At 30.9% G+C, this 24,229-nt stretch overlaps 1 protein-coding gene and 1 long non-coding RNA gene across 8 annotated transcripts in view; one reads left to right on the top strand and one right to left on the bottom strand.

Moving 5' to 3' along the window:
• The window catches only part of LOC127729144 (ras-specific guanine nucleotide-releasing factor RalGPS2-like), a 65,768-nt gene that overhangs the window by 9,044 nt on the left and 32,495 nt on the right, over positions 1–24,229 (bottom strand). For 5 of the 7 annotated variants that reach the window (XM_052236799.1, XM_052236805.1, XM_052236804.1 and 2 more), the window contains exons 4-12: positions 12,550–12,657; positions 11,223–11,273; positions 4,678–4,761; positions 4,070–4,159; positions 3,037–3,129; positions 2,007–2,130; positions 1,070–1,201; positions 654–747; positions 9–185 (exon numbers count right to left, since the gene is read on the bottom strand). In XM_052236799.1, the coding sequence (XP_052092759.1) occupies positions 9–185; positions 654–747; positions 1,070–1,201; positions 2,007–2,130; positions 3,037–3,129; positions 4,070–4,159; positions 4,678–4,761; positions 11,223–11,273; positions 12,550–12,657 (953 nt within the window). Of the gene's footprint in view, positions 1–8; positions 186–653; positions 748–1,069; positions 1,202–2,006; positions 2,131–3,036; positions 3,130–4,069; positions 4,160–4,677; positions 4,762–11,222; positions 11,274–12,549; positions 12,658–20,930; positions 21,315–22,501; positions 22,654–24,229 lie in introns of those variants that run through there. The other 2 variants (XM_052236806.1, XM_052236802.1) reach the window with 2 other exon arrangements.
• On the top strand, positions 6,954–11,137 carry LOC127729150 (uncharacterized). Its single transcript, XR_007994531.1, has 3 exons — positions 6,954–7,458; positions 8,225–8,417; positions 9,646–11,137. It is a non-coding gene; the product is annotated as an uncharacterized LOC127729150 (long non-coding RNA).

Genomic DNA, 24,229 nt, shown 5'->3' with positions numbered 1-24,229 from the left:
TAACGTACTTTGCACTTAAACTTTTAGTTTTTCTGTGTGAGGGACCATTTTTTGTTAAACCAGCACATGAAGTCAACACATTACGAGGTTCTGTTGCAGGAGAAGGGGGTGCCACCATTATCTGTATATCTTCTTTTGATGATGAAAGGTTCTCACTCATTGGCTGTTCAACTTTTAATGAAAGTCTGAAAAGACATAAATAATTTTCAATTTGTAAGAAAGCATATGCCTTACTATGAATTTGATTTCAAATTTTTTGCAACTATAAAATTACTTCTTAGTTATACAAGAGAAAGACTTATTCGCAACGCAATTTCATGGATATGATATTAGATTTGGCAATGACCTGTTTTATCATCGTTTTCTAAGAATAGCATAACCTCCTAAAGAAGTAATTGAGTTTTCCTATTGTTCCATTTTATCACATATGTATAAAGAGCCTAAAGTAAATTCCCGTCTTTATCCTTCCTTCATATATTCCACATTTGTATGTAGATAATACCAAAGATGTATAATAACAAACTCAAAAAGCTCTTAGGAGCATAAATGATCGGTACAGTGGGGAAGCATTGACATGAAAAAAAGCTTCAACAAACATGATGGCAAACTTCTTTCAGGTTATATAACAGACAGATTTTATACATTATACATACTTGTAATTATCATCTTCTACAAATTTTTGTAATTCCTCTATGTAACGGACAGATTTTAAATAATTCTGAACATGATCTAATACTGGTAAATAATCTGAAAAAAAACAAATAAACTAGTATTAACTCACTTTATCTATATTTGGTAAACTTGTGTTGTTGTCTCATTGACGTTCATTTTCTTCTTCCATATAAACATAATATTTATATCTTTTTTTAATACAAAGTTGTATAATTGTGTTCATCTTTTGGTATTCTTCTTTATTAAATGGATATATAAGTTTCTGATACAAGACTGACATTTTATATTATTGAAACTTATAAAGTAAAGTAATAAATGCATTTTTAGTATATTTATTTAAAGAAGACTTATAAATTCTGATTTACATGTTCACAGAATTATTAGTACTAGAATTTACCATAACTGGATTGTTGAAAGTCGGCTATAACTCTCAATATATTATTCATCTGTAATCTCCGGGGGTGGCTCTCTAGTCCTCCAGAGTGAGGGTGTGCCACATCGATGTAGATCAAATCTGATAAATATAAACCTGAAAGACAAAATAATAAATTGTTAATGGACTTTTTATTATCAACACCCTTCACTGAGTTTGGGGTGGGAGAGGGGGATGGGGAGTTTCTATAATGTAAAAGAAATATATTTTTATATAGAGATTCTTGCTAAGCGGTACTTGACTCTATATACTTTTAGTTTCAGACTTCTTCCCGATGTAAAGTAGTATTTACCTGAATTCTTGTAGTTATAAAGTTAAATATGCTACAGTCATTTAAGAGCAATTAACTATTCCTGTATAAATATGTTTTTGTCGACATGTCCAATCTCTATCACAAGCATCTGGTCTAAGTATCCAAAACTTAACTTAAAGATTAGGACAGCAACAAAATCTGGACAAAAAATGTTGTTATCTCCCTTATATCAGCTTACCTAGTTTTTAGTGTGTAGTGATGCATGACATTATAATAAGCTAACTAACTGGCAGAAACAATTGACCAAGTTTCTTAGGAATGTTAATGTATCCAACAGTATTTCACATGTTGTTGTTACTGTCATGTTGTATCAATTTTCATATTGAGGCAAATATGTGTACCTCCAATAAATACCACACATTCTAGAACAGGAGTTAGACAAAATAAATACCAATTTATTAAGCCAAATTTCAAAATTTTGGATATTTTTTCTACATGTCTCTTTATCAAGTTTATGTTTTGTTTTGTTTTGTTATTTGGGGAGGGGGGATTGTTCTTTTATAATTTATCTAACTCATGTACTATACTTTGGTGACATTGATGTTTTCTCACACTAGGGAATTGCTTTATATAATTTAGAATTCTAACCTAAATATGGGATGCATGGTAATTTAACATTTTCCATGTAATCTCGTAATCGTTGTCTGTTGTTGTTTTCAGAAAATAAATCAGCAATTTTTTCATATATAGCTTTATCTTTTCTGGAAAGTTTCTGAAATAATAAAGTACTTTGTCATTACATCAATTTGTAAATCTAACAGTGTACTTGCCTGTATAGGAGAAACAATTTTTAACATATTGAAGCAGAGCAGGCTAAAAATTTGCATGTAAATAAATGCATAACATTATAATGATCTTTTTACTTTTAACTTGTTTAACAAATGATATTTCATATTGGTTTTACAAATTTCTATTGAACAATCTAGAAGCTCCAAAATGTGGAATGTTGAACAATGAAAAACAGCTGATGAAGATTGTTTAAATTGACTTTAACAAATTTATCTAACATGCATGTACAGTCTTAAATTATTTCTATATTATATTATCTCTTTTTATTATCCTCTGCAATACATAACTTTTTAATGTTGTATTCTATTACTTTCATCTGCTTTCTTCATTATAAATGTTCAGTGTTTTTGGTTAAACGCTTACTATTCTTTAGCTATATGCTAAACTTCTCAATTAGTGAACTAAATTTAAAGATAACTGTAAATTCAGAAATGATTGCATGCATTTATTATTGCGATTTTTTGAGGAATAGACAAAAATGTGAGATTAAGTAATGCAATTTCAGGAAAATCTGCATACAGATATATATAAATCAGATATCAGAATGCAAGTTATTATTGCGATAATCACCAAGTAGCATTATTCACATGAATAAAAACCTCTCAATAATTTGTGAAGTTAAAACTATGTTATCTTATTTTAACAGTTTTATGATTTATGTGAACAATGTGTGATTTCTCATTGTATTTTCTAATGTGCTTAGACTGGAAACCTTACTAAACATGTTTGGGCTAGATGTTCATATTCTTTTAACAATTGAGGAACTTTAAGGATGCAGCCTGAAAATAAGACACCATAAAGTATGAAAAAGTCCAAACAGCTTTCTTACCATCCAGGTCTTGGACAATCTAAAAATAGCAGCACTCTGTAAAGCTGATATGACTGCCATAACTGCATGTAAATTATTTAATTCTAATAATCTCTGAAAAAAAAAATGTGCATAATTTAAATTTTAATAATCTCTGAAAAATACAATGAGTACTGTTTTATTCTAATTTGATTTCAAACGTTATTTTTTGTCAATAAATGGAACACTTGTGGTCACTAACACTTTAATTTCATTGTTAAATCAATGTATGTAAATGTCAACTCTCAATATTTTGGATGACCTCATTATTTCTATCATTAATTAAGAAAGAGATAATGAGCATGTTTTTAGTCTTACAAGTTCTTCTTTTTTCATATTTCTAAAAAATTCTAAAACTGATGGATTATTTTAATTTGCTTTAATGGTCGATGAAATTTTGAACATTTGTTATCGCTTATCATTCTTATGACTGTAGTTCAGAGCACATATTCCTTATAGAGGTTCTAATGTTGATATTGGTACTTTGTATGAGGTATGTTTGGAAACTTGTGTGTCATATCTCTAATAAAAAGAAACAATGTAGCTGTTTTAGTAAATGAACAATGGTTCATTACTAATTAAAAAGAAGCGTGAATGTTTGTATTAGATGTAGGCTTCTCACATCTGAGGGCTAACAAGATATGAGACGTCTTCATCTGATTTACATAGAAGTAATAAATAATTATTTCATTTTTTCTCTTATTCTTAAATGAACAATTGGTTTCGATTACACAGGAATAGTGTCATTATCCCAAATTTTCCAGATGCAGTAGAACTTTCAGAAGATGTTTCATAGTTATGGATTTGGATTGAAATATTAATTGTGTCTATTTTTCAGTCATCAAATTAATACTTTATCACTGCTTTTGTATGGCAATATGAATCGCTGTACTATCTTGACTTTTTCTGGTTTAACTGCCAAAATCTGAACTTTTTGCTGATAAATGAAAGCACTTCTATGTGAATTTTCTTATTGTTGCTTGGAACCTGGTTTAGCGAAGACTTCACAACTTACCTTGGAAATTTTTATAAAATGAGCCAAAACTTCAGCTCTGGTATTCAGAGTCTGACAATTTAAAATCTCTCGCTGAACCCAAAAATTTACCTGCAAGTAAAAAACAGTATGTTCATTAAGATATTATTGTACAATTAATTTTAATATTTATTTTTGACAGATTCTAAAGGCTTGTTTATTCCAAGAGAGACTTCACTATCAGAACTATCATACTTTTAAATACAAACTTTTATTTGTGCTGCTGTAGAACATGTATTTGTATTACTGTGTATATACAATAAAACTCTTCTTTGCTCTTATTGCCAACAAATATGTTTTTCACTCGTTCCGTTGGTTGATAACATTGAATTTTGTCAGTTTTTTGGTATACTTTTTTTTATTAACTGTAAAACTAACATACAAGAAAATAAATTCTACTGGAAAAGTCAAATTTCAAGTTTGATACATGTATTGTAAAACTACTTATCATGACCTCTGAATGTGATCTAAACTTTAACCCACCAACTAACTGCATATCCCTATATATGTTAGCTGTTTATATGATGTCAGAACAGTAAGAACAAAAACATGCATTAGATATGTCTTATCATTCTTAGTAATAAACTTACATGATTAAATCTCCTAGTAAAAGCCACCACATTTGGGGCTTTTATCAATTTCTCCTTTGTTGTCCATGCACATGATGTGAGTTCCTGAAAAAATATAAAAATCACTTTATTGAAAATTCTTTATATGCACTATATTTGCGGTCATTTTTAGAAGATTTAAAAAAAATTTTGGTTAATATCTATCTCTTTAATTTTTACTCAGTACATTTTTTTTTACATTTATGAATGCTTTTATAATTTTTTTCACAACTATGAATGCTATTACCATTTATTTCACTTCTTTTAAATTCTGCATGCTCTAAACCAGCGTGTGAACATAATCAAAATGAAATGTGGGGTATACAGAAATGAGACAGCAACCCTCCAACTCAAAATATAGTTTGCAGTCAACATAAGGTTCTTAGCATTGTCTATTCAAAATGTCAAGCTATCAATTGATTCTTAACTAACATTTATATTTAATAAATAACTAATAACGTAACAGATGATGAAGAATATCATCCGTTATTTTGATTGACAGATCTCAGTTAAGGTGGTACCTAACACTACAGGGAGATAACTCTGTAAAAATTAGCTAAACGTTTTAATAACGTTGTATTGTTAAGGAAATATTAAGCTTCTCAATGATCAAAATTAGTGTTTGTCAAACTGCTATATAACCAATGAAATTTTTCTGATAAAATGGTTGGTTCAAATTTTTTGAAATTTTTATATTTTTGTCAAAGGGTCAAAGTAAACATTTTGTCAAAATTTTATGAAAATTAAACAAGCCAAATTAATATAAGTCAAGGTGTTGGGTACCACCTTAAATGTAAATATAGAGATTTTGATCAAGGCTACTTGTTTGAAATTGAAGTGAACCAACCATCGTTAGAGGAGAGTGTATCATCATATATAGTTTATCTTAACTGTTGTAGTCTAGACATATATTTTACATAGGTAAGCTCAAAGCATATTCCCCTTTTTACTGCATGTCTTAAAATTAGCTCTCTACTAATACAGCCAAACTATTATGTTATTTCAAAGACAGACATTCATAATGAAATGTTATATATATTTTATGAAACATTTTAAACAATTATCAAAGGTAAACATATTAAAAGAATAAATTAAACTGATTCATGTTTGTACCAGATACAAATTTGGTCACTATGTTACACTTGACACGTTGACCTATTTTAAACTTGACATTTGACAGATAGTTGTTGACACAGAATTCTCCTTCCCTTGTCGTTCTCCTACACAAATTATTCTTTAGATGAATATGATAACAGGTTATACCTTGTCTTAATATGACACCCCAACAAATCAGATGAAATTATTAGATAAGCATGCAACTCAGGTAAGGTTATATTGGTTCATACATATAAGATGTAGAGGAATTAATTTTCTGATATATTCGTAAAAAGCAAATTGAAAAGAGTTTGGGTCTGTCGTATATTAGATTTTTACTCTGAAGAAAATGTCCACAACAGCTCTGTGATATCATCCTCCATTCAAAGATAGGTAGAAGGTGGGAGATTAGCTGTTCATTGATATCAATACTTATCTACAGTCAAACAACTCACTTTACAAAGAATCTTACGAGAAAAAATACTCGTAGGTCATGAACATTTCAAAATAACTTACAACCGATTTCAGTCATAAGATATTTTGTGGTGAGAGCAACAGGAGTAAACAAGTATATATTCATTTTTACTTAAAACAAGAATGTGTCTATAGTACATGGATGCCCCACTCACACTATCATTTTCTATGTTCGGTGTACCGTGAAATTGGCTCAAAAATCTAATTTGGCATTAAAATTAGAAAGATCATATCATAGGAAACATGTGTACTATGTTTCAAGTTGATTGGACTTTAACTTCATCAAAAACTACCTTAACCAAAAACTTTAACCTGAAGCGGGACAGACGGACGAACAGATGGACTAACAGACTGACGAAGAGATGGACGGACAGACAGACCGAAAAACATAATGCCCCTAGGTGGGGCATAAAAATCTGGGATAAAAGTTTTCATTATTGAGTAGCAAGAGGTCTCATTAATACCCCTAAATTTCCTCCAAAAAGTTGTGTGCATTTATTATAGAGATAGTTGAACAATGTACAAACAATTTAAATTTGCCATTGCAGAAAATTATACATGAAGATATTGCTTTGTATTTAAATGTGTGGTTTTATTTTTGTGAATCCCTTTTCCACATAATTTTTGCGTCAATAAAAACATTGCAAACTTTTCTAAAATTACATTCTTTAAAAATTTGTTGCATAAGGTATAGAACCACTAATTCGGGCCCGGTCTGAAAGAACATACAAGAAAGTAGTACATATTTCAAACAAAATAGTTCCTACGCATAGCTGTAACTTTTAAAATTTGTAAAATATCTGGGTAATTTTGGTATCAAATGAAAGCTGAATGACTGTGGACCATTGTAGAACCTTTGTGGAATGATTATATCAAATAATAAAAAAGTTTTATGAAATTGAAACAGGAGGGCATTTATTGCCTGATTCTCAGATCTGAAGTACCTGTTTTTGTACTTCCGAACTTCCGGGAACCAGTGCGGTCTTATATGCAATTAAAGGTATGATGATTTTTCCAGCAAGGGTAACCAGAAAGTATTGTTTTGACATGGAATGAGTGTCACTTTATTTGAACTTAAAACGAAAGAGCTGTGAAAGCTTGAAATTAAGGAATTTAACATAGAAAGCAATGGGACCATTAATTAGTGGTTTTATTCCTATTACAGGAATCTGCACGTGCACCCTTGACATTGAGGTAAAAAATTTGAATATTTTTCTGAATATTTTGAATGATTTATCAAGAATGAATATTGAGCAGTGGAAAACCATGCAAAAAGAGAGAATTTTCAATAGTATTACAGTGCATGGTCCACACAACTGTTGGACCTGTGATCTGGGAGGGAAGGGGCAAAAATATTCAACCCTGTCTGTAAAAATGCCATGGGAAGAGAAGAAAAAAACTGTCCTTAGCCATAGATTTGCATACATGATCTTCAATAACAATTTTGAACTGTCAGAACATTTAATGGATGTGTCACATTTATGTCACCAACCCCATTGTGTGAACCCTGGGCACCTGTCTTATGAACCACATCATGTGAATATGGACCGACAAGTTTGCAGTGGAATTTATCCACTGCGCTGTAAAAAGCACGAACCGTACAAAGACTGCATGTTATAAAATCTGTAAAGGTAGAAATAAAAGTAAAATTAACAATCCATATACAGAATATTCAATATTTACAAGTAATTTTATACAATCAAACAGGGCATGCTGAAAATTAATGCTTTCTGGGTTGTCGCTTTGGATATGACTTGTCATGGGTAACACACATTCTTTTCATACAATTTTTATCATAATTTGGATCAGCCATGCCTTTGCGATAAAATACAGGCTGCGAATAATGTATCGAAGCATGCAAACGATACTTTCTGTTTCGACTGATCGCACGTTTCAACTTTGCAACATGACTGCGTCGATATTTGTACATGTATAATTCATGCCTATCTCTCTGTTTCAGATTCATGAGTACTTTTGGTGCTGTGATTTTAACACCAAGCTCTTCAGTGAGCAGGAGAAGAGAATTTGCAAATCTATGATTTCTCATGTGAACTGCAGCATGTGCACGTCCTGGGAAATTTCTGGAAAAAGTCACATTCTTCGGATTGCAACGACTTAGTGCACGATTGAATGCTTCACTTTTTTGTGTCGAGGTAAGAAACCGTACAATATTTAAACTATTGGTACCGAGTAAAATTCTTATACAGTTTTCAACTTTGACTTCATCATCACATGTCATTCTACATGTGCTACCGTTTGGAATAAAATTCTTTATCCAATGATTTGAAGGCAAACCAGCACACACATAGGAGTTAACCTTACAAGAGGATCCACAATAACCTTTGTAGCACATTATTATAGTTTTAATTACTTCAGGCATGTGCTGCTTAACTTTATACAGTTCACCCTGATGCACAGTAAAGCTTTGATTTAATTCTGCAACACACCTTGCTTTAATATCAAGTGCAAATCTATTCTTGAGATTGGCCTTCTTTGCACCAGAAAAAAGATCCGGACTAAATGTGCACCTTGTAATAGCCCGTTTCATAGTTGCTGATAAATGTCGAACATCACGAAGTGCTTCAACATTGATACCGTGAACTTGTTTGACACCTTGATATGATTTACTATCGCCATCAGTTGTTATATGGGAGATTTTCAAGTAATCACTGATCTCGGTTGCACAAGAACTACTGTATACTGCCTCATTACCAATGGAGGCATCTTCAGCTATATTTGCTGTGCACACACCTCCATGATTTGGACATATAATTTCAATACCCTTCCCTCTCAACCTAGTAGCAACACTACAGAGTTTATTACCCGTAAATAGTGACACAATTTGTTTGGTCGAAGTATTATTTTCCGACATTGTGCACACAACCTGAGTACCAGCTTGAAACGGTGTAGTGCCGCTATTTATGAGAGGGTTGTTATATCGACAGTCCGATTCAACTCTTACAAGTTTTTCATTAGATAGACCACATAATTTATTTTCCTCAACCAAATTTCTCCTTATGTCTTGCATACTTGCTTTATTCAATTCCTCTACCTGTTTTGCAACTTTGTTTGCAGTCTTTTGCATGCCAGATGAGGAAGGTGGAACCATATTAGAAATCATAAGAATGTCTCTAAAGTTTTTATTTGAGATCGGGGAAGTTATCAGACCACACTGAATCTGAATATTCAGCTTTGCTGACTTTGGACCTCTTTTGTTTGTTTCAACAACATCATACAATCTGTAATATTTGCTAACAAAATCACATATTTGGCATTTTAGCCTTTCACGCCAAACGCAACCCCACTGTTTTTCATTTTCTACATCAAATTTTAAGTCACCTTCACAATCTGAGTTATAAAGTATATGGTTTCTAATTTCAGAATTGAAAAGTGATTCTACATGTTTAGGAGTGTACAATTTATTGGGACAAGCATCAGAAGAGTTATTAGCAGCCTGAAGGTACTTGTCAACTACATCAAGATTCTGGGGCTTTGGCCGAAGGATGACCTGTTCGACAGGAGTTCCATCAACATTTTCAATTGTCAATATACCATTTGAACTTTGTCTTACTCTGCGGTCAAAGACACTTTGAGAATGCCGACAAAACTGATTTTTCTTAGATATTTTGATAAATTCAATTTTTTTACCTTTATTCCAAGGGACATAACCCTTTTTGAAACCATGAATTTTTGACAACTTACTTCTTTTGCGAGTCATTATTCCCCTTAAAACTGCTTGAACTGACTTCTTCTACTTGTCAAATTGTAGTCAAACTATTACTCTCCAATAAAAACCATTAGAATATGTACAATATTTTATTTTTTAACAATTATAGCCTTAAATTAGACCCCTACCTCTGTTCTGATACATGGTTTAGAATTTATACCTGCTGAGGCAAATACATCCTGAGAGCTGATTATTAATTGGATTTAAAGTGACATATGGTATTTTAATCTCAAGATAAATTATTCTTTCCATTTAACAACTTTTTATTTAAACAAAAATAGTTGATTGGCAATAAAATTGGCATAAGATCTGGAACTTTAACATTTTTTAACAAAAATTTCAAAATAAAATCAATTTAATTTAAATTTAAATGATATATTTTTAGAATTTTATTGGCTAGTTTGATGAGGTAAGGCATACGGTGAGCTAATAATGAGAAAAAATTACACTTTAAACCTTTTTAGACATTCAATTTTGATGATCAATGTGTCTGGTGAACTACCCAATTTTAAAGACTTTTGTAATGAGAATCAGCAGAAATAGGGGACTTAGTTTTTTCAATTTTTTTCAGTAACCGTCTAATATAAACAAGTGAAATTTTAAAAACATACTCAGAAATGATTGTGGAACATGACTGATGCATTGAAATCCTGTTATTTGAGCAAAAGTGCTGTTATAGGTATAGAACCACTAATTCGGGCCCGGTCTGAAAGAACATACAAGAAAGTAGTACATATTTCAAACAAAATAGTTCCTACGCATAGCTGTAACTTTTAAAATTTGTAAAATATCTGGGTAATTTTGGTATCAAATGAAAGCTGAATGACTGTGGACCATTGTAGAACCTTTGTGGAATGATTATATCAAATAATAAAAAAGTTTTATGAAATTGAAACAGGAGGGCATTTATTGCCTGATTCTCAGATCTGAAGTACCTGTTTTTGTACTTCCGAACTTCCGGGAACCAGTGCGGTCTTATATGCAATTAAAGGTATGATGATTTTTCCAGCAAGGGTAACCAGAAAGTATTGTTTTGACATGGAATGAGTGTCACTTTATTTGAACTTAAAACGAAAGAGCTGTGAAAGCTTGAAATTAAGGAATTTAACATAGAAAGCAATGGGACCATTAATTAGTGGTTTTATTCCATAAACAAGCTTGACAGCTCAATTTTGCTCATTTTAAAAGACTTTTGTTTACAGCAGCTAAGGTAAATGGCCTGACAACTTACATCAGGTAGTATCTCCTGGAACACAGGTAAATCCATCAATGTAATCTGACTCTGTAAACAAATACAAAATGTGGGTTAAATAAAGTTTATAAAAATAAAGTCATAGTTCATACAAGTACAACAACAAAATTCGTTCTTCAAATCGTGTAACAGTTGCTTCCCTTGTTTAATGGTTTATTGACTGACAGACAGGAAAAACAACAAAATTGACTAAAACAACACTATGTTTCTTTATATTTTGTAGACTAGACTAGCACAGCCAGATCTATTCATTTCTTACATCAAAAAGTAGCAGGACAACCATACATAAGTACTGATACATATGCAAATAAGTAATCGATATGTTTACATACTACTGAAAAATAGAAAATAACACATATATCACTTTACTGTTTACTTCAGTTAATAATACCCTTATAACAATTCCAGTGTGTCAAACAAAGTAAAATTGGGTTACTTCCAAATAAATATCAGTTTGAATGAAAACAACTTGCCACCCCTTAATAAATATGTCACTTTCATGAACTTTTTTTAACCTTGGAAATTCGAAACCTTAAATGTCCACTTTTTCTCTTTATTTATTAAAATTTTCCAGACTGAACATAAAATTTCCTCCTGGCTTAGAGTTAGTTTTTTGACATAATGGGCAAATTCAGAAATTCATCTTTACTATTTGTCCTCGAGAACCATGCTGGGTGGTCTCAGCCTCCTGCTAAATGAGTATACCACCAGTGATGTTCCCATCATCAGGGACAGTACCAGAAGCAAATCACTGTATACAATCAAGAAACCATAGAATTAATTCAAATTGACATCAGCTAAAATCCATCAAAAAACAGAACTAATTGGAAAACCAAGTTGTTAAAAAAAAAAAAAGATGGAAAACCAAGTTGTTAGAAAAAAATAAGAAACTGACGCTTTCTCATAAACTGCTAGACTTGATATCCAGTAGATGTACCTCAGTTCACTTTTGCTATAAGTTCATATAATTTAATTTTGGATAGAACACATCTTCTGATTTGCTAAATGTTTTTTGTCTATCAGTTCATAGACATAATTTTGTCATGTGACCGTGACATCATCAACGTTTTTTCATAATTTACTCCTTAAAATTTTAGAATTAATTTATAAGGAATGACTGTAATATTTATTCTGTCTTTTGAAATAACCTCAAAAATGCGGTCACAGGTTATTCAGTGTGCACCACATTTTTTTAATGTTATTTCTTCATAGACAGAAAAAATATTACAGTCATTCCTTAAGTACTTTTCATTTCACTTGTATAACTTATATTTTTAAAGATTTTTTAAAATTGTTTAAAGCTTACAGCATAATCATCCGGTGAAACCCGTAATACATCGAAAACTACAGCATCAAACTTTTTGGTTGTCTGTGACTGTTTGTCTAGTGATTCCTGACTCCCTTGACTGGTTCCCTGCAAAATATAAAAATAACAGTTTAGATTGGAACCATATAAAAGACACTGAAAAAGAGGTAATAGAATTATATAAACACTTGCAGTGTGAAATGGTAATGACAACCAGTTTTTTTTTTCGGGCAGCCATTATAATGCATTTAAAAAAATTTTAAATGCAACTAACAAATTGCATTATATAAGAGATCTACATATCAGTTTCACAAAGACTCTTGCTAGTTTTTAAAATATTAACACTTATAAATATCATCCTTCAGCCATACTATATGGCCAGACTGCCCATTTAAGGCAGTCCCCTGGGAGGCTATACAGGAACAGTTTAATAGCATATATATCAAACTGGTCAATGCAGTAATCACTTGAGTGGACATGGTGGAAACTAATCATATTTACTGAATCAGTTACATGATGTTGTGTCAAAGAGTCCAGACTTAAGTCAGTTGCCTGGGAAATAACTCTATGCATACTTTATTATGTCCACTTTTAGTAACAATATATATTTGAAGTGTTTTGGATGAGCGTATTATTCTGGTAATTTCTATGATTCAATAAAAATCTTTCCAATTTATAGACTTTCCTGTTGCCTTTTGTTAGCTCATTTGTTTAGAAACATTAAAACAGTAAGTAAATAGTATTGCAGATAGAAACAGTATAAAATATTTAATCTTATTTCAACCAGATGCATCGAGTGAACCAACACCTTCTTACGGTACAAGCTGGTAGAGAAATCAGGATGGATACCCGGAAGTATGCTGCGGTTGTCTTAAAACCTCAGGAAAATAATGATACACAAAGACAACAACATCCTAGATTACTGCAAGGAAATTCTTTATTCTGGTCTACATATTTCGCCACTTACGGTGGCATCTTCAGGACAATTTAATGATAGGAAACAAATACTGAAGTACATAAAATGAGGTGCATATGGGGTTACAAAGGTTAACAAGACGTAATGTCACAATAATAGGTTTGACGACATTAAAATAAAAGTGAAAGTAAAAGTTAATAATGAATTGTCAGTATCTTTTCCAAAATGGACAACACCTCACAGGACATTCCATACCATTCAAAAAGGCTTCACTCAGAAAGAGGTACTACTTCCAATTGCGTCAGGAATATTGTAAGATGTATGGTAGTCGCACATGTAGGGCATGGTGGAAGTTCCGGTGAATTGGTTACATTTGGCAGTTGTGGTACATAATCCATGTCTCAAGTTCATTTAAACAATAAAATCGTGCGGTTCTGAGGTTCATTACGTTTTGCGGTGGTCTTCTTTGGATCTTGAGTGGTAGTAGTTCGTTGTTGAATTTGTAGAATAATTCGGCAATCTCAGAAGGGATTGTTATTTTGTCAATGCGGTGTGGTTGTCAAATACAACGCTGGTTTGGCAAAAGTGGATAGTCTAGATGCAGGGGTTCACAGAAAAAAATTAAAGATGCATCGAGTGAACCAACCAGAATCGAAAGTTCCAGATAATGCTTTAATTACCTGTTGAGGAGTTATTACTCTACTTCAAATGTTTTTATTTTTTATTCTTTTAAGTACACATCATTGTGGAAGAAACTAGTTTGGTGGCCTGACATATAATTCCCTTATATAATGCTAAAGCAAATTCAGGGTTTAGTTAACTTTAGTTAAGGTGAGAGGCATTTCTAAGACAAACCCACTGTTAACCCCCCCCCCCCCCCCCAAAAAAAATAAATGTGGATAAGTGTCCACATGTGGACACAGATGATGCCCCCGCTTGCATATCATATAGTAGTTATAAAGGGACATAACTGAAGAACGTATAAAGTCACGCTACCCAAATTTGAACTTGATCTGAGTTTTGTGGTAATAAGCATTGTGTGTAAGTGTAATAACATTTGGTTGAGGCTAACTTAAGTAGAGAACAGAAACTAAAAATTCAGCAATTTTTCTATTTGTAAACACACATAACTCTAGAACGGTTGTGTATAAGTTTTATAACATTTGGTTGAGACAAACAAAAGTTAGAGAACAGAAACGAAAAATTCAGCAATTTTCATATTTATAAATGGACATAACTCAAGAATGGTAAAAGTGTTGTCACCAAATTTCGTACTTAATCTGTATTATGTAGTAATAAGCATTGTGTATAAGTTTCATAACATTTGGTTGAGAAAAAACTAAAGTTAGAAAACAGAAACAAAAAATTTGTACTTGATCTTAGTTTTGTGGTAATGAATATTGTGTATAGGTTTCATAATGTTTGGTTGGGGCAAACTTAAGTTACAGAATGGAAACTAAAAATTTTCCAATCTTTCGATTTATAAAGGGGCATAACTCAATAATGGTTAAAGTGGCACTACCAAAATTCAACTTGATCTGTGTTTTATCAGTGGAAGTCAAAATTGAACATTACATTGTATAAAGCATTGATTGTAGTTGATTCAGGTATAATCATGGACAAAGGAAGATAACTCCAATTTTAAAAATTACTTGATATTTAGAAGAAAATAAAAATTTTGCAATGTTTCCATTTATAAAGGGGCATAACTCCGGAACAGTTAAAGTGACGCGACCAAATTTCAAACTTGATCTGTGTTTTGTGGTAATAAGCATTGTGTATAAGTTTCATAACATTTGGTTGAGGCAAACCTAAGTTAGAGAACGGTAACCAATTTTAAGACGTACGGACAGACGTACATACGTACAGACGGACAAGGGTAAAACTTAATGCCCCCTCTGCTACGGCGGGGGCATAAAAACAACACTTCATGCATGATCAAATAATGGATTATCCAATAAAGGCAAATTCAAACTTACACTTAAATAATATCAAACAGACCAAATTATGTATTTATATCATTTAGAACATTTACGGTACATAATGTATAATATGTGTTTGTTTATCAACACAAATATTCTGAATATGTACATATGTAATGCCCTTAAAATATTTGTGGGCAATCATCCATCCCTTATATGTTTTATATCTGTCAACTCATATATTACTTCAAAACATTGTCAGTAGATCTTTACATTGATATAAAGAAATTCATTGTACTAATAAAGGTTATTTTATTAAAATTATTTCTTAATTATTAAAGTTTTACCACTTTTACAAATGTTTATCTTATAAAACATGACATAATTAATATCACATCATGGTCAAGGTAACAGATGAATTAATTGGACTAATTTGTAAAGCTATTCTAGCTGGTATTTTAATTATGATTGAAATTTATAGGTTATAATATATAGCATGCAGTAAGCAATAGATCAAATTCATTTGATTTCATATCAGTTTACTAAATGTGTATTGATTATAAAATTAAAGTCTCTTTGCTTTGTATGGTCATCATCACATCAAAAACCCCTGGAAATATAATAACACCCATAAAATTATGAACTCACAATTTCCTCTCTTATAAACATCACATCAGTCAAACAAAATCATTGTTTTATACCAAAAACCTTCAAAATAGTCAACTTGAAAATCAGTTAAAGTTTTTATAGATTCCTTATAAATGATTTTATTTCAGAATGATTTTTTTTAAAGCATTAACTGCCCATTGTTATCATCTAAAAAACAATGTATATCTGAATTTGGCCATAATTGGAATTGTTCCTGTATTAGATATATAGTAAATAGAAATCTGTTTAATAAAATCAGACATTTAGCTAATAGTTTAAGTGCTTGTAACATTAACACCATATTTGACCTTTGCCCAGACTTATTGATCGTATCTCTCCAATCCAAGGTGATAGACTAATTTAGTACAATTACTCCTTTTATAGGTTTCCTAGATTTTGATTACTCTATTAACTCTCCTATAAACTATTAATCCATTAAGGATGAATCCCATATGTTTTAATTATGGTTGATAGTGATTCCTGTTTCCATCAATATTCTGACTTATTAACCAGGCAGCCACATTACAAAGAACTTAATCTCAGAAAATCTTATCATTATCTGTATTGTGTTCTCAATCAGCATAAATATTGTGGCTTTCATCTGAAGTATATCTAATTCTCAACCTACCAATTACATTGGTATACATAATAGATATGTACAAATTCAAATTCATAATTCAAATTCTTTATTTTCCTAATCACAGGTCCCTTAATTTCGGGCATTACAAAATTTGACACGATCATTCACACTTTCATACCAACCTTTCTCACTCCGTCCTCTCTGAATATGTACAGACATACAAAAGTAAGACAGAGGCAATTCCAGAAATAACGGCAATTCAATGACTTTAAAATTTCTTAGCTATTATAATTAAACCATGCAACTTTCCGGAGTAAGAGCAAATTTAGATTGGTCAGAATACGTATCCAACTGGGATGACAAGTCTAATACTGTAGTTTATGATGATAAAAATCTGGCTCAGTGTGTCAACATCCTATATATAGATTATCAAGTGGATGCAAAACTTTTTAAAAAAATCAGAATTCTACACAATTTCCTTAAATGTCAAGAAAACATTAGGATCCCCTTGTGTGATCCCCTTGTGTGATCCCCTCTTTCTTTCATTTGAAAATTGACTAATCTATACATGTACATAAAAAGAATATGACTTTAAAATTGATATTTGTTCCTTCTCTCATAAGCTTGCAACAGTAAGATTAAATTACTTATTGTAAATTTGGGAATTTTTATTTCAGTTTTCCTTGTTTTCATAAAATAACATTTCTTTTATTTAATTCTTTTGTAAAAAAAAATCACAAAAAGAAAATTTTATTTTTATAAACAACATGATACAATGTAAAAATATATCAGTTAAATCTGAAATCCTTTCATAAAGGTGATCAGGTACTTCTACATGAAAATACATAAATTATTAGACCACAAATGATCCTACATGTACATGTACTAAACAGTGTACCATCCTATTAAGTGATGTAATGTTCACTGATGTAACAACACTTAATATTTAATTAATGACTTCATCAATTTTATCTCTTTGATGTTGACAAAGATTGTAATAATTTCCATGTTTCACAAAAGATTAATGTTCAATTACTACAATATCAATGGTTAAGTTTTATTTCCAAATGAATTATCCTGTACAGTTTTGTAAATCTATTTATCAATAGATTTATTGGTGATGTTATTGGAAATCAGCATCAGTTTTATGAAATTGTCCCTTTTGAAATGAAATATTGACAAATAAAAATAGCATCAAGGGGCCCATATATAATGGTAACACATTGTCACATACAATTAGATCATTGACAATATTGAGGTATGGAGCAGCTGGTTTTCTGGGAAATACAATGCATCAAATCAAATGTAGGTTATGATGCACAGTTATTTTTAATACTGAACTAAACTTTTTATAATCATGTTTTTTTTACATTTAAGAAATATAAGAATGCATTTCAAAAGTCATCACTAGCAATTTTGAATTAGACAGTAAAAAATGAAAATTTACTTCATTAAATTAGTCAGTAAAATTAAATTTGAGACCGTCAAATGTCCAATTGATTGTGGCAACTCTTCAAATAGAGTACTAAGTACTTATAATCCTTTTCGAAGACAATACTTGTAAAAATATTCAAAATAAAACAATTTGGTATCTTGGAAACATTAACTGCATTTGTGAAATGTTATTGCCAATTACTTGTACTGTCAATTGTGGAACTGACTGCAAATATTATCCAATCAAAAGTGGCCATGCATTTCATATTGTTATTATGATTATATTTTCATTTTTTTCATACAATTTATCAAGGGATTAAAGCTCTGTATCATACTGATACTGTAGAATAACCACAGTGACAGAGTTAAAATCTTAATATCTAAATAAGTGTATTCTGGCATTTACTACTTAGTTGTAAATTATATTCAGTACATAAATGATAAACTTTCTGTTGATTGTGAATATTATATCCATGAGAAAAAAAAACCTATTAGAAAGTCAATGACATTATCCACATTTTATCAAACGTTACAACATTAAATCTAAATCCGTTAAGATTTAATGATCCATGTTAGGATGACATAGTGGGACAAAAAATAACATGGTGACATGTTCAATGTAACTTCCTGTACGAACTGTGACGCCCGTATATGACACGGAAACCAGGCGTAAAAATTATACTTTATCTGGGCGTCATTGCAGTGTTTAAGGAATGCATGTCCAGGCGTCAACCAGGCGTAAACCAGGCGGAAACCAAGCGTAACTGAGGCGGAAACCAGGCGTAAAATTAGGCGTAATATTTAAATGAGTACGCCTGGTCCAGAGAAAACCAGGCGTAATATGCAAATGAGTACGCCTGGTCAATAAATAAACCAGGCGTAATATCCTTACATAATACTACACTTATTTCAAATCAGTGTATTACCCTAGCTGTGTACTTCTGTGTATTTAATGCAAACTTCTGTACTGTTGCTTTAATTTCTCATTATTTGACATAAAACTGGAAATATTAACCATTGAAGAAGCTAATATATAAATAAATACATTTTAGACAGACACTGGCTCAAATAAGTTTAAGTTTAAATAAGAATTATGACAATTAATTTTTCTTGAAAAAAAACTTCTGCATTTTGATTAACTAAGTTTTTTATAAATTAATGTCCTTTATTAAAGATATAAATGATAATACTGCAATGTAACTTCATGTAAAAGATTTCAATGTTATTATCCAAGGATAAAGGTTTTGGGATTTCAAAATTACTGTTAGAACTTAAAACTTAATAACTTAGGTAATATACTCACATAATTATTATTTACCATGTATTACTTTCCATTTTTTTCACAATTTTAATCAATTTGATTCCATATTTCCAAATTCTTCCAAAAAGCACAAAACAAGCTAATTATCCCTGAATGTATGAAGCTGCATTAAGTCCAACTCTTGCAAACTAAAACCAAAGAGCCAAATTTTGAAAAAAAATTCCCATGATCCTTTAAACAAAGCATTATGGGTATTATGATTTACCCCATACCAACAGTTTTACGCCCGTTAGAAAATTTACGCCTTGCTTATTTCAATTTACGCCAGGTTTACCACTTTTTTCTACGCCCGTACGGACTACAAATTTACGTTTCCTGCTCCCTTACGCCTGGATCTAGACACGTAACTACCACTTACGCCTGGTTTACGCCTTATTTCCAGGCGTAATACGCCTTATAATTTCATACGGGTTTGGCTAACAGATACTTTTCTGAACATACTACAAAATAAGTGAAAAAGGACAATCACATTTCTTGAGTCAGACCTTACTTGGACAATTTACTGACATTTATTGGAACAACAAAAAACCTTGAAAGTTCACAGGGATATACAAATAACTTGGTCAAAATACATCTTACCACAAATTCAACCCTGATTCTGCAAAGGAATATCTCAAAACCAACTGGCAAAATATATCTTACGTCAAAACTTTAGTAAATCTTGAAAATGCACAAGATATTTAAACCAACTGGCAATAATAAATATTCAGTCAAAACTATAGAAAATCTTGAAAATATTGAGGAATTAAGACATTATACAGCGGACCTATAAAAAAAGACTGAAATTGCACTGGAATATCCAATCAAACAACCCATTATATATCGGGCCTATATAACTGATCTAAAAACAACAGAAAACCCTGAAAATGCATAGGGATATCTATTTCAAACACCCCATTATATAGCTGACATAAAAACAGCAGAAAACTCTGCAACTAGAAACACTGAACAGGTTACCTAACGACCAATATATAAGTTTATTCTTTGTCATGTTAAAAGCATGGCTCTTTCTGATCCTGGGTATACCAAGTCTACTGCTAATTAGTCGGCAGAAATATCAAACAAACATTGTCTTATAAACTCAATCCAACACCAATAATGACATCAAATATGTATAATGATTTCCACACAACCTAGCTTCAATACCTTTAAAAAAACACAGAAACCCATGAAATTCCACTTGGTGATATTACGACTGAAGCTGATGATAAGTGTAGTTCTGACATAATAATCCTGGAAAACCAGTGAATCTGACATCAAAATCCTGGAAAACCAGATACGTTTAGATTGGAAAATCAGAAAGAAAATAAACACAACAACCTCTTACTGTAAAATCCAGATGTTTTCCTAATTTGTTTATATATTACACTGTATCATAAGATACTGTGTTATAATCTACCCCTTCATAAACAAAACCAAAACAATTGAGCGTCAATGAAGGAAACATTTAAACACATATCCCTAAGAAACTGATCTTATCATGTGTATGTATACATGTACTAAAGAAACCAAACAATAAACTATTAAATATTTATAAACATGATAAAATGTAAGACATACCATGTAAGCTTCCATAACAGTTCTGCTTGTTTGGATGATTTTAAGATTATCTATTTTTAGATTATCACAAGTATTGTTGGTAGAGTTCCCAACTGATGATAAATGAAAACCTTTGTTACTATTAATAACAGGATCAAATTTTCCTTGAAGATCAAGAATCGTTACAGAGTTTGAAATCATATGCAACTGACAAATGTTACCATTATCGGCCTTGGGATAGACTTAGTCACTGTTATTCAATTTAATCTATTGTCATTTTTTGTATTGTTAGTTTCACTTTATCCTTCAATCCAAATATCTATTTATAAACACATATTTCATCACATATAATAATTCTTTGTCCCATATTCAAGACAAAAACATTCTTACAGAATTCTTTGTTCCATATTAAAGACATAACTGAATGTCAACAAAAATCTAAATAACTGATGATCCAAAATAAAAATTAAAACTGAACTGTATGCTGTCATTGCTAATATCCCTCCAAATTTAAAACAGACTAAAATTTAAATATTCAAAAATCAATAGAAGATCAATTTCAAAGTTCAAGGACAAGCTTCATACCTTTATGTGCTTTGATCTGCTTTGAACAAGTTAAATTCACCTTAAATAATCTCACCTTTTGTTGATTTAAACATTATAAGCTTAAAGAAAGGTTAGGTCATTTTTATGTAAAATTCCACCTATTTCGAGTTCAGAAAGTTAATTTACTCTTTTTATTAATTATACTGACTTTTTGGTATTTTTTTTATTTATCATTTTTTGTTAAAAAAAGTTAAATACTATAAATATTTACCTGACAGACTACCACACCAAAAAGGTCAAAAATTATATCAACGGTCTCCAGCAATATTAATAAGGAAAAAATCTGCAGATGACCAAAAAAGTAAAACCATTTCAACAAAAAAATGTACAAATTTTAATGCACTGTAAATTCTGTAATTATTGCATGCATTTATTTTGACGATTTTTTATGAATGGACAAAGATGTGTGATTAATTATTGCTATTTCAGGAAAATCTACATACAGGTTCATGTATCAGATATCAGAATGTGAGTTTTTGTTATTGCGATAATTGACAAGTTGCATTATTCGCATTAATAAAAACCTCTCAATAATTTCTGAATTTACAGTGTTGCAAAATAATCGTTTTAATTTATTGAAAATTGAATGTATCAAAATACAAAAAAATATCATTTCCTTCTGATTCAATATTTTTTTTAGAATGAATTAGTTTTCGGGTCTAGAAAATCAGGAAGATATTTTCAAAATTTTCCCCTGATTTCAAAGATCAATATAATTAACATTAAATAGTATTGACATTTTAAATAATTCTTTAAATAGAGTAACAACTTCTAGTATAATTTATTTAAAAAATGTTTTTTCAGTAAAGCCAAGAGACCTGGGACTTTATACTAAGTATAATAGTCCCAAAAGAGACACTCCTGAAGAATTTTAAACTTCTAATTATTTATTTAACTAATATAAAGATAATGTCGGTTACATTTGATCCATGCCATAATGGTTGGTCACCTCAAGATCAGGTGTAAAATTTTGAAAATTAACTCACCTCAATTATATAATTTAATCCCATCGAGAAAAAATAAACTCATACATGTAAATCCTTCAATATATTAAATTATCCCACTACTAAACCATAACATATACACAAAACATGATGTAAATGTGCAAGCTGTTTACAGCACACCCTGACCAGGTAAATCTCAGGTAAACCATGTATGACCTACAATTGTCCTAAGGGGTAGATAACAATAACAGATGGGTTGGACAGGACAAGTAAAGGAACAAAGACAAGATAATTATAAAATGCCATCAGTATAAATTATAATTCAATAGAAATCTTGTCATGTTTATCTTTATTCTTGTAAGGGCAATAATCTAAGGCTTTACATGATATTATTAAAACTTCAATGGTGTTAATGACTGCAGGAAACTGGGTTAGACATTTACACACTTGGCTGAAGGTAGAATTCGTACAATCTAAGATTTGGGTCTAAAAAAAAATCATTTATGTCATATTTGGACAAAAAGTGTACAGACTTGTTCTTAGATGATTTAATGTCCAGGATGATATATTTTTTTCATTAGCAAAGCTTCAAGAGAAATTAAAGTTATTCCTTATAACGAGGCCAAATTTTGTTATGATCGTTGCAAATTAACAAGTTGAAATTCTTCTATAAGCTGTATTACAGTTTCATTAGCACCAAGCTACATGTGCGTGGCTACAACCTGTAAGCACATACAAAGAGATTAGGCAAAAGAGAATTACTTCTGGTCATTCCCTCCTTGACCATCATCTAAATATACCTATTCCAAGTCCTGAAACAACACTAAGATATATGAAGTATACTCTGAAACTGTCAATTCTTTCAATTTACACAATATAATTTGTTTATAAAGTAGTCGAGTTTTTCAAGTCATTCGTAATCTTGACATATATAAAATTTGCAATACATTAACCATTTTGAATGTGCTCTGACTAGCAACAGGACAGTGCCATGGTTTTGAAGCCAAAATCTTACAGGCTTAATAATAATATTTCTACATTAACCTCATTCATTATTTGGCATGAATAAAATCCAGTACAAACCAATAACTTCAGTATTTACATTTGTGTGATCAGTGATGCATATAAGTCAAATATTCTCAATTACATTAAGATTTTCATTTTGTATGATGGATCGATCTTTAATGTGAATTGTAAATGTAATTTGTTTCTCATGATACTGTGATGGGATGTCAACTGGGCGAAGAGGTTAAAATTGGAGTACTCGTTTGTTTTACAGAGCAATCTCTTGAAAGTATTTGCTCCGAAAAATATTATTAAAATTGTAACACAATTACGCTTTGTGGGCAGTTGTCTCCAACATGTACAATAAAATGTAACCATTAACATTATTATTTCGGGCTAATATCATAATTAAAGTTAATTTACTATATGTACTAATTAAATAAACAGTAATCTAATCAATAATTAAATAAACACCTGTTAATTATAAATGATTACTTAGTAAAAACTGTGTTTAACCATTTACTGAGGTCATCACAGGGTATGATGAATTTGTTCTTATTAAGAAATATTATCTTGTCAATTATTTCAGTGAAGAGTTGTTTTTCACAACTTTGTAACCTCTAACCCTACAGATGAAATATTTTTGCTCTGACTACAGTTGTGTCAGGAATGGTTAATTTTAAGACTATTTTCAGTCAAATGTGTAGGTCTAGGAACTATCTTGTGTAGAACACCTCTTTAAAAGATATAACTCACAACTGAATC

The sequence above is a fragment of the Mytilus californianus genome, unplaced genomic scaffold (assembly GCF_021869535.1).
Source record: "Mytilus californianus isolate M0D057914Y unplaced genomic scaffold, xbMytCali1.0.p SCAF_2, whole genome shotgun sequence".
NCBI lineage: Eukaryota > Metazoa > Mollusca > Bivalvia > Mytilida > Mytilidae > Mytilus > Mytilus californianus.
The sequence above is the reverse complement of the archived record's forward strand: the minus strand, read 5'-3'. Positions and strand labels throughout refer to the sequence as shown.